This window comes from Cotesia glomerata, linkage group LG9 (genome assembly GCF_020080835.1).
Source record: "Cotesia glomerata isolate CgM1 linkage group LG9, MPM_Cglom_v2.3, whole genome shotgun sequence".
In the NCBI taxonomy this organism is placed as follows: Eukaryota; Metazoa; Arthropoda; class Insecta; order Hymenoptera; family Braconidae; genus Cotesia; species Cotesia glomerata.
Window position 1 is genome coordinate 11,903,953 of NC_058166.1, and position 18,778 is coordinate 11,922,730.

Here is an 18,778-nt window from a genome sequence, read left to right on the forward strand (position 1 = left end):
AGAGAACTCTAGGATACAAGATCATAGATGAGACCGTTGAGAAACAGGGTCATTACCTCAACAGGATGTCGGGTATTATTAAGCTCTACGCAGCTATAATAGTCGTGAAATTGAGACACAACGAAAATGGTTACCATCCTCATGGTCTGGAGAACGCTTGGCGCTTGTTGAACGCTATCTTGAAGTGCAAGCCAACTCCAGAACATGTAGACACATTGACGACAGTAATCCTTGACATTCTTCAAGTTTGTGGCCCTGCAATGGTTGCGGAAAATCCGGAAAAGTTTAATAAATTATTTAATAAAATTTCAACTGATTATTTTTTTAATTTACAAGAAATCGGAGCTGAAGGACCCATTGGAAGGTTGAGGATACTTCTTGAGGCATTTTCACCGGATGGCAGCTTCCCAGAACCCAAAGGACAGTTACCTAATAATTTTTGGTAATAATAAATAATTAATCTAGCTTGTAATATTCAATGATAATGTTAATTATTTTTTTAAGTTTTTTGTAATTTAATCTTTTTTATGATAATGTTAAGATGCATGTTAGTTTAAGGTAATGAGTGTGATGACAAAGGCCGGCTTGGCCGCTAGGGATATTTTTTATTCGGATGTAGCTCTGATAATCATTCGCTTGAAAAATATTTCTTTGGCTGTTGGCCCTTGAAGTTATCTGATAGTTTAAATCAAAACTTAAATATATTTTTATTGATATTTTTTATGATTAAAATAAAATAGTCCTTTTGCTTAAAACTTTTTTATTGTCACAATGTCATAATTAGCATTATCATTAACAATTTCATTTTAAATTACAATCATAATAAAAATAATTGACGCCTGAAATTCTTGTTTTCTCTTACAATTCTCATAGCTATCTCAATTTAATTTCAAACAAAATCTCTTATGACTTAATGGACCATTTTAATTACGTTAATCGGTCGTAGGTACCAGAACAAAATTATAGTACGCGTTGTGTTTTGTACTGAGATCGCAATAATTTTCAGGAAAGTACCCATACCACAAGAGCCCGTCATGTGTCTCAACCAGATTAATTATTATTATACTCTTTAACTCTTGCATCCCACTCTTATTAATCCCGACTTTCTCTGTTGAGAAAGAGTACCCTCTAAAACTCTTTGTACCGTCATATATATTACATTATGTACTAAAAAAACTTAGCGTTTCGCATATAAATGAGCTTCGTCTACACCGCGAGAAAAAATGTTCTAAACAGAATGTAAATTGTAAAGTATGTTATTTTAATCCTAATTTACACTTTCATATATTCATTTATTATTTAAATTTAAATCTGAAAAAATACAATTTTCTTACTATTACGTGTTGCCGTTAATTAAATATACATGTATAGACTTAATCTATTTAACTCGATTATCAATAAATCTAGACAATAATAACGGATAAATTCGATAGGAATGGACAAAATCGCAACGCCATCACGCATTGTCACATTGTTATATTTATTTGTTACGTACTGAACAATCTATGTTTATATAAATCCTTGTAAGTCTATATATAAAATATCACTCAGAATCGCAATAGTTTTTTGCACTCACTAAAAAAAGCTTATTTTAACGTAAATTTAAATATAATTAAAAAATAAGTTCGTCGTCATAAATTATAGCACACTCATACATTTTTTGTCTCAATCCTATTCACATAAGTATAAATATATTTATTTATTCCTTTCATAAATATTTGGTATTTATTTATAACATTAGTTGTATTTCATCCATCCTGGGAAAAAAAATTATGTAAAATCACTTATGACAGGTTAATGTGTTATTATCTAATCACATTAAAAAAAATATACATTTATGATTGTATTTTAACGTATAAGAAAACCGCCTATGTATAATAACAAGTGATTGTTAAAAAATATGGCTTATACATGATTATATAAGAACATCAGGAACATTTGACAATATCTGATCATATTGATCTCATAAAAATTGTCAAATAATATAATAATTCATTTATAATTAAATCTGATTATTTCAAAATTTTTTTCAACACTTGATTATATGTGATAATATGAATAAATATTCAACATGTAATGATGAAAACTAATATATATTACAAAGTAAGAACATCGTTCATATTTAGTTGCATCGCATAATAATATAAAAGTGGGCATATATGCACATATCTGAAGATATGAATAAATTCTTAATATCTGATCTAATGGCAAACCATTATTTACGATCATACATGACAACTCTAAAAAAAAATCGATCAATTATCCATAATCTTCAACAAAAATTGCATTCATATCTTTACATGATAAACTTTCACGTCTATACGTCATCATATCAATCTATGATTAATAATCAAACACAATTTTGTCCCCAGGTTATTAATACTTTTCACATCATCCTCTATAATACAATATTCAGCAACTACCATCCTAAAACGTGTAATCAAAAATACTTGCACCTATCTCTAATTAATAACCTATCTAGCCCTTAAGTATTTATATAATTTATTAAACAAATGCATTTATTTACACGAGAAAAGTAACATAATTGACTCACTCGATCAAAAGATCGTCAGTCGGTTCAAGCACCAGCAATATCCGCAAAATATCAATAGCATAAAAAATTAAAGTACTCTAATCATAACCAACATTTCTTCATGTAACTCCTATCATAGTTTAGTGCCTTTACCAACTTCATTAGTGACTTCAAGGGACACTTCTTTAAGTGCATCAAGCTTTCGCATATAGGCAACAGTGTTCTGTTCCAGTTTCCCTGGATCAGCGACACCGCTGCTGTTCAAATTCAGTTTGAACTTGTTGACCTCTTCATCAGTATCATCAACAGAAGTCATAGAGCCATGGTACGCTGGATTGCTAGCTTCAGTATCATTGTCCCCGAGCCTGCGCGATTCTGCAAACAACCTTGGCTTTCCTGGCATCAGTTTTGACAGCTTGAGCGCGAACGGATGCAGAAGGTGCTCTTCGTAAGCGTCTTCTTTCTCATTTGCAGTCAGAAGACTGACGATAATCCCAACAATTATAGTGGTCATGCTGCCGATGAGTGCGTAGTACATATAGGTGATACTGTAAATTACGTCGAGCGGGCCAGAGCTGCTTCCAAGGGAACTAAAGCTGGTAGGTTGACTAGCTGATATGGCTAAGTCAAGGCTCACAGGAGTCACGTCTATGGGAATATTTGTCAGTGGTCTGCGTAGGTGTGAAGAAAAAGAGTCGTTTGTGCAGCCAGCTACCGACAGAGGAAGAGTTTCAGTTTCATCAGTGACCGATAGATGGCCGAAGGTTAACCACAGGGACATCAGATGGCTAAAAATTACACCTGTTGCCGCTCCCTTCCAGTTTGCACAAGGAACCAACATTGCCAAGACAAAGACACCCAGCAGAGGTCCAGATGTCGCCGAAGTCATCAACATGGAGGACTCTATCACACCTGACAACATGGCGACTAGGAAACTGGCACCTACTATCAAGATTCCGTAGATAACTCCCACCAATTTGATGATCCTCAACTGCTGTTGGTCTTTCAGGTTGCTCAGGGCGGGAATTTGGCTCAGGAAGTCCTCAAAAGTGACTGTGGCCAAGGAGTTCAGGTTGGATACGGCTATCGTCAAAGCACCGTTGAAAAGTGTCGCCATCACCAGACCTAAAAGGCCTGGAAGGTAAGTCAGCTTGTCTTCGACGTAGAAGGGGACTATTTCGTCGAACTTTGAGATGTATCCTGATTGGTAGGGATCACAGTCAGCGTAAGCGGCAAATATCACCATACCCACGACCCAGGACAGGGAAAAGAGAATTGTTATGATTGGCATGTTTGCCATCATCGTCCTGGAATCATTTATGAAGATTAAAGCTTGTGAATTAGTGATGATGATGGTGATGCTGGTGGTGGTAGTAGTTTCTGGATTTGTTGAAGGGGAATTGACGTGGAAGATTTTTCATTAAACATTGGATAAGGATCGATGTAGTCGGCTTACAATTGGTGGACTATGCAAGAGGCTTGGTTAAATGCAGTTGGTTTAAGTAACATGGTACTTATACGCGAAGAGCGGAAAAATTTTTTGCATTCTGTTAATGAAGTTTTCTGTGGTAATTTTGAAGCTTTGATAAATAAATTTTTTTTTCAATGTTACTGATCTATATTTATTGAGGATTTATAAGTCATTTTTTGGAAGTCAAGATTTATTTTTGTTTTTTGTAGATTATGAAATCAAAAGAAAGACAACTTCTAATTTCACTTTTCAGTAATATTTTTTAAAAGTTGAATTATAGAACACCATACTATTTTTTGTTCTTAAAGCATGAAAAACTGAACAAACTAAAAAAAGTTATGATCTAAACATTTCTTATGAATTCTTGAAAAGTTTGTAAATATCAACATTCAATGAATAATTTAAAAGTAATACAGTAATATTTGAATATTTCAATATATTATTCATATTTTGCATAAATGATAAAAAATTAAAAAAAGAAATGTCAATAATAAAATTGACGTATTGATTCATTTTTTTTTTTCAATATTTTATTTTTATGGAGCATATAAAAAAATGTAAGCATACTAAGAAATCTCAATGATTGATTAAACATCGAAACTTACTAGTTATTTATGTACCTTGGGCGAGCCACGCGCCAATACGGTCGAGGTGATAAGTATTTTCAGCAGGGATAGTATAAAGCCGAAGCCCGATAGGGCCGAGGCTTTATATCCCTGCTGCAAATAATTATTGCCGAAACCGTATTTGCGCGTGGCTTGCCCATGGTGCTTAAAAAATTTTTCGTCCTATGGCGGACGTATGTGGGTTTTTACGTGCAGGGGAAACTTAATTTGTAAATAAATAGCGTACGACGCCATAACCCTCTAAATAAAAATACATGGAAGTCTTAAAGTTAGTCATAGGTAGAAACTCGCAAAAACCAGGCCACGATTCATTAGTGGTTAAAATTAATTAATTCAAATTTCTAGTAAATATTAAAATGTAATTTTATTGTAATTAATAATTTGAACGCAGTTATTTTAACATATTTTTTAATAAATTGCAATTTTATAATATTAAAGTAATAATTCCCCGAGTTAGAAAAATTGACATATACTAAAACAATTGATTTACAAATATTGAGATTATATTGTCTTTTCAGCATAATACGCGCCCGGCGCGCTTTTTAAAATAACAGTTAAAACGTAAGCTAGTCAGCTGTATAGAGATTGGTGACGCATGCGTGGCATTGTCCTGGGCTGTATAAAGTTCTATACAGCCTAGTAGATACTGGCGCGTACGCGTATTATTTACAGATTGAGTATCGTCTGCACGTAAAAACCCCCATACGTCCGCCTAGGACGAAAAATATTTTTTTTAATTCATTAAAAAATGTTTAAGTCATTATGTGACATTTTTTTTTTTCAATTTTCACCAATTTTCTTCACCCGTAAAAAAAAAAACAACAAATGTTTTAGTGTAAGAATTAATGTCTAAAAAATTTCAATGAAAAACAAGACTAATATTTTTTTTTGACTAACCAATTGAAAAGTGTAATAAAAATAGTTATTTCTCATCATATTTCAAATCGTATTCAGAAGTACTCTACAATAACGATAAAATTAAAAAAAATTATAAAAACTAATTTTTCAATTCTCACTACCAAAAAACGAAAAAACCCCACAGCTAAAAAATTACCGAGGAAAATAAATTATTTTGCAAGATCTTTTGGCATTACTAACGCGATATAATAATACCAATAACAATAATGATAATATGATTATAATACTAATGTTCTAAAAAAACCCATAAACTTACTTATTGACTTTGCTTTTACTGCTCATGCTGCAGTAGCGTTGAACGAAATTTTGTTGGCAACCAAAAATGGACAAGCTCATAAATAGTTGACCCAACGTTGCTGATATTGTCGTGACCCGAACAGTTGGATCGGTATTGAAGCTGCAATAGATTATCAAAATTATTAATATCATCAGGATGAGTACAGCACGAGTGTTATCCAGTTGGGGAGGTAGGACATTTATATTAAATAACGTTGATTCAGCTGTAGATAAAACTATGATTTAGTGACACGTTAATTTAATGGATATAATAGAGATATTACTAACTCCAAAAAGTCAAGGCGGCCACGTGAATGAGTGACATTGAAAACGGTGCTCGGTCCTCCGACGTCAATCACACCTTGCACAATAATTACAATAGACACACCAATCATCGTCACTCCTTGAATTACGTCCGACAGAATAGCTGCTGATAATCCACCCTAGTAGTTATAAATAACTGGTTATTTATATTCTAATCTTCATACATTCTACTTTTTTTTGTTTTTTCTTTTTTTTTCTTTTGTTTAAATACATACTCATCTATAAATCGATAAGTGATCCCAGCCAAAAAATTAAAGCAATATTCTGGTCTAGAATTCTAATAAAATAGATTTTTTGACACACGTTTTCCTCGAAAATTTTTTCTTTTAAAATGGTTGACATGATATCTCAAGTTCTAGTAAAGCGATTCACTTGATATTTAGTGCACTGAAAAAAAAATTAACTTGAATCAAGAGAGAAATTCTCGAATCAAAAAAATAATTTTGATGAATTATTAGGTGACTGAATAGTAATTACGGACAGTGCCTCACATAACTTAATCAGTAGAGACTTTGGAGCCTAACCAAATGGTCCGGGTTTGAGTTCCGGTCTGGGCTGTCCGAATTATTTTTTCGGTTACCGAAAAATTTCCACGGAGTAAAGTCCCCTCTTTCCCATTATCCTTTCTTTTACCAGTTCCCAAATTTGTCTTTAATGACAAATTTAGCTATGAATTATGGCTAAAACAGATAAATTATATTTTTGAGCTCGAAGAACTCAAAAACGTCATAAGTGCAATTTTAAACGCTTATGTATGGAATTAGTGGGAAGTAGCAAGAATGGCCTTAAGGGTCAACCGTTTTCCTAATTTTTTTTATTGCCCTTATAGAAATCCTTCAAATTTGAGCCTCTAGACCAGAATATCCCTTTAAGCATTGGGTTTTTCAAATATATTCGTTTCAAATCAATTAAAATAATTATTTAGAATATATTTAAATTACCGAGACAATTTATATAAAATTTTATCTTATCAAAAATAAATACGATTATTCAATTTACATATGCATTAATTTTACTTCAAGCTGAGAGTCTTGAAATCGCTGTCAGACATTCATAAGTCTCTGAATTGATTCGTTTATATTATGCTATACATGTTTATTATCAATGAAGAAGATTGGATCAAAATTTATCATTTATAGACCGCATAACTTCATTACAAAAGATTGTTTATTTTCAAGACCACTAACTCTTTTAAATTTTATCTGTTGATAGAAATATTCTAAAATATTAATTTACTTACTAGTGATGAGAAGACAACAGAGATGGTGGTCATTCCGACGATACTAGCCCAGTAAGGAAGACCGATCACGGTGTTTAGTGCAACACAAGGCGTGAAAATAACAACAGCCAGTGTCAAAAGACTTCGTAGCACGTAAGAAAAACTGGCAAGACATCGAACTAATTTTGAGTGAAATCTAGTAAATCAACGCATAAAATATATTATTTCTAATATTTATTATTTAGGGATTATTATTTGTTCTCATGATAACTTTAACAAATTATCAAACTTTTTTTTTTGTCATACACAGTAAAATTTTTGCGTCTTTGCGTCGAAGAAATGCAGGTTAAATGTTTAAAATTTTTTTTTGTTGCTTTACGAGAATTAACAAAAACAAGTGTTAAATTTACACATAAAAATGTTAAATATTTAACTCAAATTTTTTTCGATGCAATAAGACAAAATATTTTTGTCTAATAGTTTATAGTTCAGCTATTCCATTTAAAAATACGGTAAAAGTAAAATTTTTTTTGTCTGGTTTTTTTTCGGTATCATTGAATTTTTTATCATTTCAAATTAACAATCTGATGTTTTTTTTCGTGAACATATTTTTGGATGAATTCAATTTTTTATCAACTTTGAATGTAAACTTTTTTCTGTAATGTTAAAAACGCTCAAATCTCTAAACTTTTTTAATTTAGAATTTATGATTCTTAGCAAAAATAAAACTCAAAAATTTCTCTTAAATTTTAAAAACTCTGGAATTTTACAGTTTTTAATTTTCAATTTTGAAATATTCAATTAATGATGAAATTCTATAATTTCGAAGTTAAAAATCAATAAAAATTCTTGATATCATAAGAAAATCATTAAAAATTATCTTTCCAAAATTTAAAATTTCTATAAAAAGGAAATATTCACTTGAATATAATGAATACATTATTTATAAAAACTAAATATTCACTTCAATATAATGAATACATTTTTTCAACAATTTTTGATGATAAACTTTAAAAGTTTTTTTTGTAATTTAAAAATATCAAATTAAAAAACCACGTCAAATTAATTCCAAAAAAATAATTTTCATAGTAGTCGATTGAGACTATTTAAAAAAATTTTGACAACTATATATATCTCACATAAAACAAAAACAATTTTTTTTTTTTAAGTTTTATATTAAGTCTCGTTTTATCTAAAAAAAACTTCAAAAAAACAATTATTATCTGAACATCATGAAAAATTTCAATTATTATACTGACATTAAAAATTCTTACACAATTAATAATAATATTAATAATAATAATAATAATAATAATAATAATAATAATAATAATAATAATAATAATAATAATGACAATAAACAAATAAAATAAAGAGTGAATAATTTACCTCATATCTAAGTACTGATAAACAGATGTTATACCAAGACTGTAATAAACAGGAACAAAGATAAAACATACAATCGGATACGCCAGCAGCATGCCGTAGAGAGTTTCCCACATGGCGCTGCCGTGATAGTACAATTCTGACGGATACCCAAGAAAAGACCTTACACCGAGTGTACCACGTGCTATCGATAACATCATTGCGCCCATTGACACACTCCCCGTTGCAAAAACATAACTCGCTTTGGTTTCCTTTTTTTTCGCCCGAAATTTTCCCCACAGTGGCACCACAAACGATATTACGATTACTGTAATAAACACCAAGTAGTCTACTATCATCTCGGATGCTTCCATCACCATCTTGACTCCCTGCTTTCTATTTACAGTCTGGAAGAAATAAAAAAATTCAGTTAGCGTAAAACAACTTTAATTGTAAATTATAAATTATGAGTTATGGATAAAAGGATCGTACACAAAATAAAGAAGATAGAGCCGGCAATTATAAATAATTGTCAATTATTGTTAATGGGTATTACTTAACGCGTCAACGAGTTTGCGCTATTGATAATAAGCGGAGAGTACAAACTATAGTAAGAAAACAACGTCTGTATAAACTGGATGACAATGATGTACTGAATAAGTTATATCTACAACAAGAGTGTTATTATACTGCACTATTAAAGTGACACCAGTGCTGGCTTATCTTATAACTTGTAACTTGTATGTGTGTGCGTGAAGATATGTAATAAATTATGCTTGTATTGATGCGGTAAGAGAAAATTTGTATAGCAGTAAAACATATAATGTACAACAATACGCATTTTGATTCGCTAATTATTAATTCCCGACACTGGATTTACTCCCCTCTATTCACGCACCAGCACTAATTATTTGCTCGTGGTGAGTAATCATAAGAGATATTACTTTTTGCTCGGTATTTACTTTTATTTAAATTCTTTAGATTTACTTTTGAGATTTACTTTTTGCTCGGTATTTACTTTTATTTAAATTCTTTTTTCATATTCGAATACAATAGCTTGATGAGTTCTCTCGTGACTCAGACATTAATCGTCAGAGTTTATACTTGATGTAATAAATGGAAATTACTTCATTGATTTAGTTGATAAGGGATTATCGCTTGCTTTTTTATTGCTATTCAAATTAGCAACTTTTTTTTTTAATTTTTTCTGAACAGTCCCTTGATAAGTCATTTGATGATGTGATAGTTAATATAATTAGAATGTTTGGAAAATCCAAAAGTGCACACCTTGTAATGCTCATTTCATTTTTATAAAAAAAAATCTGCACTGAAAGGAAGGTTAGTTTAACTCAAGAAATAGTTATTTTAGATACATATGCGCAAAGGTAGGGATTTTGACGGCTTGAAGTGACGTCACAAGTTTGAGGATATGGGCGCATTATTATCAAGATCGAATTATTTATCCGCACGAGCGTAACGAGTCCGGATATAGTACGAGGTCTTGATGAGAATGTATCCATAGCTTCAAACGTGTGCCTTCACTTCAAGTTTGTCAGGGTCCCTTTGAGCATAAAGTATCGAACATAATTTTTTGTCATATCAATTGCGGAAGTTGGATTTGAGAGAACAGTCAAGAATGTCCAATTATTGTTTATTTTATTTAAAGGCACAAGAATTATGTCACACGATATTAAATAGCGATGGATTAAACGTACGTATATGTTGAAGTTGTTTACATTTACAAGACTTAACTGTCGCTAAAATTCTTTTTGCGATTTTTACTCTACCCAGCGGACGTTTGTCGAATTAAAAGAAAATTCGACTCATCTATAGCATATTTTAGCGTATTCGTGCAGAAATGTAGAGACAGATAGAGAGAGAGAAGTTACTTTTCGATACTAGTGCGAAGTAAATTAACTAAACTATAGATTGTCAGAAATCGTATTCTTTGCGCCCTCTGTGTGTTGTTCGAAAATCCAACTTTCGCGGTTGATATGACAAAAAAAATTTTATATTATAATTTAACAATTTTTTTTTAATCTTAAATTAGTACTGACGTTAACAAAAACACAAAATTTGTGTCTTTATAAAATAATGCAAGAACTCTAGTTATGATATAAAAAATTTAGGAGCCTGTAATTCCTAGAAAAATTCAAAAATTTTTTAATGAATCAGATGAATGATGATGTAAAGAAAATTCATCTTATTCGCATCAAATAATGTAATTTACAATAATAATTACAGTGATAAAGATAACGATTAAACTTCCGTCGTGATAAATTATTGCTTCGGATGTAAAGTTTAAACGATCAATCGAGTTATAAGTCGTAACTTTCGATATTAAACACAAAAAAATCAAACTTATAATAAATAATAAATTTCCAACTTCTCGCTGTAGAAATTAATCATTTTCAAAAAATTTAAGCTATTTCTCACTATTCTAAAAAATTTCTAAAATTTTTAAAATTAATATTGCAATAGAATAAATTTTAGAAATTCACCTCAGAAAATTAAAAAAAAAATTTCCAGTGTTACTAATTATTATAAATCACTCAAGCATGTTAATTATTTACTAACAATAATTTAGATAACTCGAAAAAAAACATCGCTTCTCAACATATATAAGTAAGCTTGTTGACATAACGAATTAATTTATCTTTATTCTTGACATTCTTCTTCTTATTCTTCTCCGCCTCGCATCATTCAAAGGCCACGTGATTTGGCACGCGACTATCAAATAAATTCAACTCGCAGATATGTTACTGTACTCTTCGTACATGCCTCATTTAACGATGTACATAGGCTACATTTATTCTATTATATTTAGTATGTATTTATCTTGTACTTTGTCACATTTACAATCAGTTTGATACACAAGTGATCGATATATTGTAAATAATCCATTTCATCTATGTATATATAAAAGAGGATGTTTGTATGTATGACATCGATAAACTCAAAAACTATTTGACCGATCATTATGAAAATGGGTATGATTATGTATTTTTTTACGAAGAAGGTTTGTATGCTATGCCCATTGATGTAACTCACCACCAGGCGGCGCTGTAAAGTATCGACTTCCGCCCCGTTCAACCGATTGTCATAAGAATTGGTATGACCATGTATTTTTCCACGGAGATAACGAGTATGCTATGCCCATTGATGTAACTCGCCACCGGGCGGCGCTGAAAAGTATCGACTTCCACCCCGTTCAACCGATTGTCATAAAAATTCGTACGACTATGTATTTTTCCACGGAGAAAACGAATATACTATGCCCATTGATGTAACTCGCCATCAGACAGCGCTGTAAAGTATCGACTTCCGCCCGTTCAACCGATTGTCATAAAAATTGGTATGATCATGTACTTTTCCACGGAGAAAGTAAATATGATGTCCATGTTATTAAATATTACCATCAGATAGCTCTTCAATACATTAAGTTCTATAGCGATCAACTGATTTAAAATTTTATATGCGGCAATGAAGGCAATAAAATGTCTTCTCATTAAATTCAATGAGTTATTTTAAAACTTATATTAAATAAGAAAATAAGAGAAATAACTAATCTTCATTTGTAAACAAAAAAATAGAATCTATTTAAAAAGCAAATCACACTGTTAAAAATTTGTATTGTAATTTTACAAGAAATGTATTGGAAGCTAGTAGGCAAAACATTTATTTAAAATTACAATCGGGTATAGTAATATTACAAAACATACATAACTCTGTGAGGTTACCTATTTTACAAAACGGTTTTGTAATTTTACAAATATTTTTAGATTAGCTAAGTTTGTAAAATTACAATACTTTCCTTGAATTTTACTTGAATTGAAATAATAAAAAAGGAAGATTTGATTTATTATTTATTGTCATTTTATTTTTATGAAGCGCTGACTAGATTTTGCATCTTACGTAGATCTAATTTCTATAACTCTGATGATATAAAGTGAAAATAATATTTACCCTAACTAAGAATCGAACGCGAGCCGCGCACTTGCCAGACCGATACCTAACGCCTTACGCCGTACGACCGATAGGTAATTCAACATATTATTCTTATAAGCTAATCCTATGTTGTGATTGAGCATTACTGCTTATTACTTATTATTTACATTATTTGTGTTATTTGATGCTTTTTTTTTATGGAAAATAACTAACTTTTACATTATTTACAATTCATTGAATATTATAAAAATTAAAGTCTACTAACATGATACTCTTTAAAATATATTGATTTCGAAATTATCGTTTGAGCGTAATATTAAAATTTATAAAAGATAAATGATGCCTCTAATTTATTATTACAAATAAACTTAGACTAAAAATTAGTAAAAATAAATATGAAGGACATTGTTGTTTTTTGATACATCAGTCTCATTTTTGTAAAACTTAAAAGTATTGTTTTTAAAATTGGAAAACAGTGAAGTAGAATTACAATTCGTGTAATATAATTAAAATTGTCTGGTAACATTACATTGCACTGTGTAATTTTACAATGAAAATTGTACAAATAAAAAAAAGCTTTTTAAATTTTTTATGAGATTATTTTAATATAAATTACAATATTTTTTTGTGATTTTACATAAAATTATGCTGAATCAGATGACAAATAATGTTTGCAAAATTAAAAAGCTTTTTCTTAAAAATTGACCAACGGTTCTGTAATATTACAATGCGTGTTAGGTTTACACATGAAGTTTGTAAAATTACAATACATCTTAGTAGATTTCCTGACAGGTGTTGGAAAATTACATGAATTGTATTTTATTTCGCATTGCTATACACTGATTTGTAATTTTACTTATTATTTGTTTTCTAATATGATTGTAATTTTACAAAAATTTTTAACAGTGCAGCTAACTTCAAATATATCATTTGTTATTTAACATCAATATTCGTCTGTCAAAACTAAATATAATTTTTTTTTTTATACCTGAACAAGATTTGCTGGAGTAATTTCAAATATAATTGAAATCCTTAAGAACATCCGGGAACACAAAATATTTTATGTTTACCGTCGAAAAAAATAATGTGAACTGCTTGATGATGTTAAAAGAGTATTTTGAGCTGTTCATTCTAAAATTATATGAACATCAGGTAGAATATAAGTGAATTCGATATATAACATATAAAGTCATAATTATAACTATAGAAAATACAAGTTTGCAATCAAAAACGACAATTAAAAATGATTATCTCTTCTTTTTCTTAATTGATACGATTTTCAGGTTATCCACATTTACAATGCTCAAGCCTTGCGTCGTACTTTCCCTGTTAAAAAACTCCAATAAGATCCCATCAAAAGCAACAAAAGCCCCTTAGAAACCAATAAAATTTATGGGTTTCTAAGTGGCTTTTGTCGCTTTTGATGGGATCCTATTGGAAATTTTAAACAAGGTTGATCGCCGATGTTGAGATGAGCCCGATAGTTTTTTTGTATACATCACAAAGTGGATGTTACACTAACTGATATGTTTATGAGTTTGGTTAATAATTTTCACCCGCTAGAGAGAAAACTTGAAGAAAATGAACTCGAACATGAATGATGGTTGACATATTGCGATAATAGAATTAGTTATTTACAATGTATCGAAATATGTACTTTGTTTAATAAACTAAGTTTTAGCCCGGCGAAGCGGGCTGGGTTCGCTAGTACTATGTCAGTAATTAGATTCCCGTACTGAAAAAAATATATGCCGCATATATGGGGGCAAAAAAAAAGTATGTAGCGTATATATTTTATATGTGCGACGTATATGTATTTTTGCCAGCATATATGCGCATATATATTTTTTCAGTGTGGGTTAATAATAACAATGATCATACACAGTAAAAAAATTTGCGTCTATTGCGTCAAAAATGTTGTGTTAACTATTTAATACGTTTTTTTGTTTATTTATGAGAATTAACACAAAAAAGTATTAAATTTACACATGAAATTGTTAAGTATTTAACACAAAATTGTTTGATGCAAAATTTTCTACTGTAGTACTGCTACATATGTGTAGCGAAAGAAAAAACAAAAAATATTCGAGGGTTTTTTGTCACCTGTAGCGTTTTTGGGGTGGCTGGATGATTCCAGAAGAGATCGGACTTATTTGGACTAATAAGTTCCGAGTGGTTATGGACTAGACAATTTTTTTTAGGTTTTTTTTTTTTTATAAGTTTTACTATTCTCAAGAAATATTTCTAAAGTCAACAAAATAGTTAAGAAAGTTTTTTGTTAAATGCATCGAAATGATTATCGAATGTTCAAGCTCTTGCAATCTATTTTTTCATTCACTCTGTACAGCCCGATAAAACTTGTTGACTTGGAATTTTAATGAGTGGACAGATTTGGGGCATGACGTCGAGAATCGCTATCTGACGCACGTGACTGTATGAATATCAAAGAGAGGAACACAACATGAGACAAATAGTGCAATAATATCATAAAAATGTTACATTTTTTCTTAATTAAAAAGAAAAAATTGAAGTTTTTTCACCTAGCGAAAAAAATTGACAGTTTTAATTTTAAAATGATGCTCAGAAAATTAAGAAATAAATTTGTTTTGAAGTTTTATTTAATTAAAAAAAATTGAAATGCGTATGCATTTTTATTGGAAAAATCGCATAAAAACTGTTTGAAGTAAAAAAAAATTAAATAACATTTTCCGATGGAAATTTGTTATAGTTTATTCTTTGAAGTGCACATTTTTGATGATAAAATTGCAAATAAATTGAAAAATTATAATTCTGATGTTTTTTCCTGTGTTTGTTTATTACCAAAATATACAAAATAATTGAGTTAAATATTACTAAGAAAACAATTATTGAAAGCAAACAATATTATGGTTGGTAATTAAATTTTTCCGAGTGAATTAAATTATTGTGAATATGAGTCAAAAAATATTAATCATAGACCGAGATAATTGCGTATAGATGGTATGTTTGGAATCCAATTAGCCTCCGTACAGGTCAAGGACGGAGTGTAATCCGAAAAGATAGAGTTAGTCTCTTGAAATAACTTTTAATGAGTGGTCAATATCCAATATCAGTATCAATATCGATATTGAAAATTTATTATAACCGGTATTAATTTACATTCTTATTATTATTTAACTTGTGTAATTTTAATTTAATTGTTTCTGTTATCGGGCAATTAGCTAATTAATTATGTTGATTACACAATTATGCGGAGTTATAATTGGTCATTAAAATTTTACTCTTCTATACACGTCATTACGTTATTGAATTAATTTGAAACAATTTATTGTACTTAATTTTGTTAGGTAGAATTATTAATCGATTGCACTTCATGAATTAATTGAAATAAATTGTTAGTTTAATAATTTTTATTTTATTAATTGAATAAATTGTGCAAATAATTTGCAATAAAACTGCAGTTTTACAGAACTTATCGGTAACATTTTTTTTTAATTCTAAATTTATTTTTGAAAAAAAAAAAAATAAATATGAGAAATAATGGGCTATTAAAAAAAATTTAGCCATATTTAGAATAAAATTTCAAAATAAATAACATAAATTGGTATTTATACATTAGAACAACCAAGGATACGATAAGTAACATATAAATAAATAAATTAATTTGCGGTCAATGAAGCTATCAATTTTGTTTATTGACAAACAATTGAATTTCATTTATCGGCATAATAAATATTAAACTCTGCGATGACCAATCACGAGGATATTGATTGTTACTTTAGATTTATTCTCGTACTTTTAAATAGTTAAAACTTTTCATAAAGAAAGTCAGAAGGAAGCGAGGCTCCATTACTTGGTAGTACAGTTTGCAAGTGAAAACACTTTTCAAATAGTGAACTGTTGCTGTGAATAGATAAATTTAAAATCAAAAAAGTAACTGGAATAAAAGTAAACTAAATTTATTGAATTAAATGAAAGCTGAAAGAACAGGTGGCATGGTTGCCAAAATTTTTGTAGTAATTAATTAAAATAATGTATAGCAGTTTAACCGGGTCATCTTGCAAAGAAAGAACCCACATATATTACGTAATACAAAGAACTTTTGTCCGATTGTAGCTTGTCTTTATCTCATTTTTAAGCGCGTTATTAATGAGCTGCACTGGGGGTCATGCAAATTTTTATGAAACATTTTTTTATCGCCACAAATTTCGATGTGAGAGCACCCTAAAAAATGATAACACTACTCTTGAAAAAATCATTGATATGGCTTGATGTGGCCATATCAGAAAATTTTTTGACAGGTAAGCATATATGACTAAATACTATTGCATAAATGTTATCTAAAACTTTTCTCAATTCCTCATCAGTGTTTGCAGTAGTAATTGCAACATTCACAAGATCAAACTTTTCCGTAATTAAATAAAAAGTAAAAGATTAATAATTAAGCTGATGTCTCGAGTTCAGCGCCGTTGGTAATTCTAATTACTCAACAAATATTTGTTTGTTTGTTTACAAAGCTTAACGCAGCGGAAAAATCTCATTATAACATGTTTAATATATAATCATCGCTGGATGATTATGAAGCTTACTTGCACTTGATAATTATTTACTAATTAGATTAAAATTTGGTTTATATTTACAGTTATTTAAACAGATTAATAAGTAGTAAAGTAATGGCTAATACTTATTAATGCAAGAAAAATATTCCTTTGAAAATTTCACTTTTCTTTGAGATATTCAGTTCATATTGATTATATACATTCATGAACAAAATAAAAAAACAAAGCGAAAGATATGAAAAAAATTTGAAAATCCAGAAGTTCACGTCTTATAACATTTTAAGAAAAAAATTAATTGTATAATTGATTTAAAAAAAAAAATTATTAATTTATTACAGAGTACTTTCTAATTCTTTTTTGAATTATTAGCGCCCATTTTTCTTGTCATATGCGTACGCAGTCTAAAAAAAATCTATTAATATGATTGCTTTCTTTGATTTTAACTTGATTAAGGGGTGCCATAGTTTTCACGTCAGAGAAATGAGAAAAGTTCTTTTATTTTTATCTGTGTCATAGAGAATTTTAGTATAAATTAATTAAAGAAAAAACTGCGTAAACTAGGCTACTGCTATTAAATTCGGTACCAGTTCATCGAATTTTGGAACTAATAAAAAAAGCTTGGTCTCAATTAAGAAATTTTTTTAGGAGTTATCGTGAGTACATACAAAATCAGCGGACAGATATCCGGTCATCTACGCAAATTTTTTTTTTCGAAACCTTTTTTTTCATAATAGCAACAGGAATTAATTTTAAGGTAGTTCGAGCGTAACTAATGAGTCAAAATAATGTTAAATCAAGTTTATCAAAAAATTTTGTCAAATTTCTAATACCATCGTATCTGCATTTGTCAATAAATTCAAATTATTTTTTTTTTAGCTAATAATTATTTTTATTCAATTTTTTAACTTCCCGCTAAGAAAATTGAAAATTTAAAAAAATCGGGAAGTTATTGGCTTTTCACCCCGTTTTTCAAAAATCGAGTTTTCAACGGATGTTGACGTTTAGGGGTCCTAGGAAGCTTCCCCGAATGTGTGTGTGTGTGTGTGTGTGTGTGTGTGTGTGTGTGTGTGTGTGTAAACCCGACTGGAAACTACTTTGGGATTACCCAGCATATACATCTGGACCTGATTGGGTCCCGAAGAGGCACGCCCAATTTGGAAATCCCTATAAGGGCCTAATTCGCCCCCAATTGGGCAATCCCAACGTAAAAATAAAAATTTTTATTCAGTATTTTCCCGATAGGGCTCTGCGTGGGACCTAAATGGGAAATCCCAATGCAAAAATGAGTAGCTTCATTAAGTTTTTCCCAATAGGGCCCTGTATGGGACCTAAATGGGAAATCCCAACGTAAAATTAAAAGTTTTTATTCAGTTTTTCCCAATAGGGTCCTGTGTGGGACCTAAGAGGAAGAACCCAATGGAAAAAAAAATAAAATTTCCAAATTTTCCCCAGTGGGAACTGTGTGGGATCTAAGAGGGATAACCCAACGAAAAATAAAAATAAAATTGCTAAGTTTTCCTAAGTGGGATCGGTGGAGGACCGAAGAGGATTTTCCCAACG

At 30.1% G+C, this 18,778-nt stretch overlaps 1 protein-coding gene and 1 long non-coding RNA gene across 2 annotated transcripts in view; both read right to left on the reverse strand.

Annotated features, from left to right (window-relative positions):
• Nucleotides 1–743: 743 nt before the first annotated feature.
• The window catches only part of LOC123271841 (sodium-coupled monocarboxylate transporter 1), a 92,389-nt gene continuing 74,354 nt past the window's right edge, over nt 744–18,778 (reverse strand). The window contains exons 2-6 of the mRNA XM_044738331.1: nt 8,757–9,139; nt 7,389–7,563; nt 6,113–6,267; nt 5,805–5,945; nt 744–3,840 (exon numbers count right to left, since the gene is read on the reverse strand). Coding sequence (XP_044594266.1) covers nt 2,667–3,840; nt 5,805–5,945; nt 6,113–6,267; nt 7,389–7,563; nt 8,757–9,112 — 2,001 coding nt within the window. The 5' untranslated portion in view covers nt 9,113–9,139 and the 3' untranslated portion in view covers nt 744–2,666. The remainder of the gene's footprint in view (nt 3,841–5,804; nt 5,946–6,112; nt 6,268–7,388; nt 7,564–8,756; nt 9,140–18,778) is intronic.
• Nucleotides 6,458–7,381, reverse strand: LOC123271948. Its single transcript, XR_006510980.1, has 2 exons — nt 6,640–7,381; nt 6,458–6,535 (listed from the first exon to the last, which is right to left on the reverse strand). It is a non-coding gene; the product is annotated as an uncharacterized LOC123271948 (long non-coding RNA).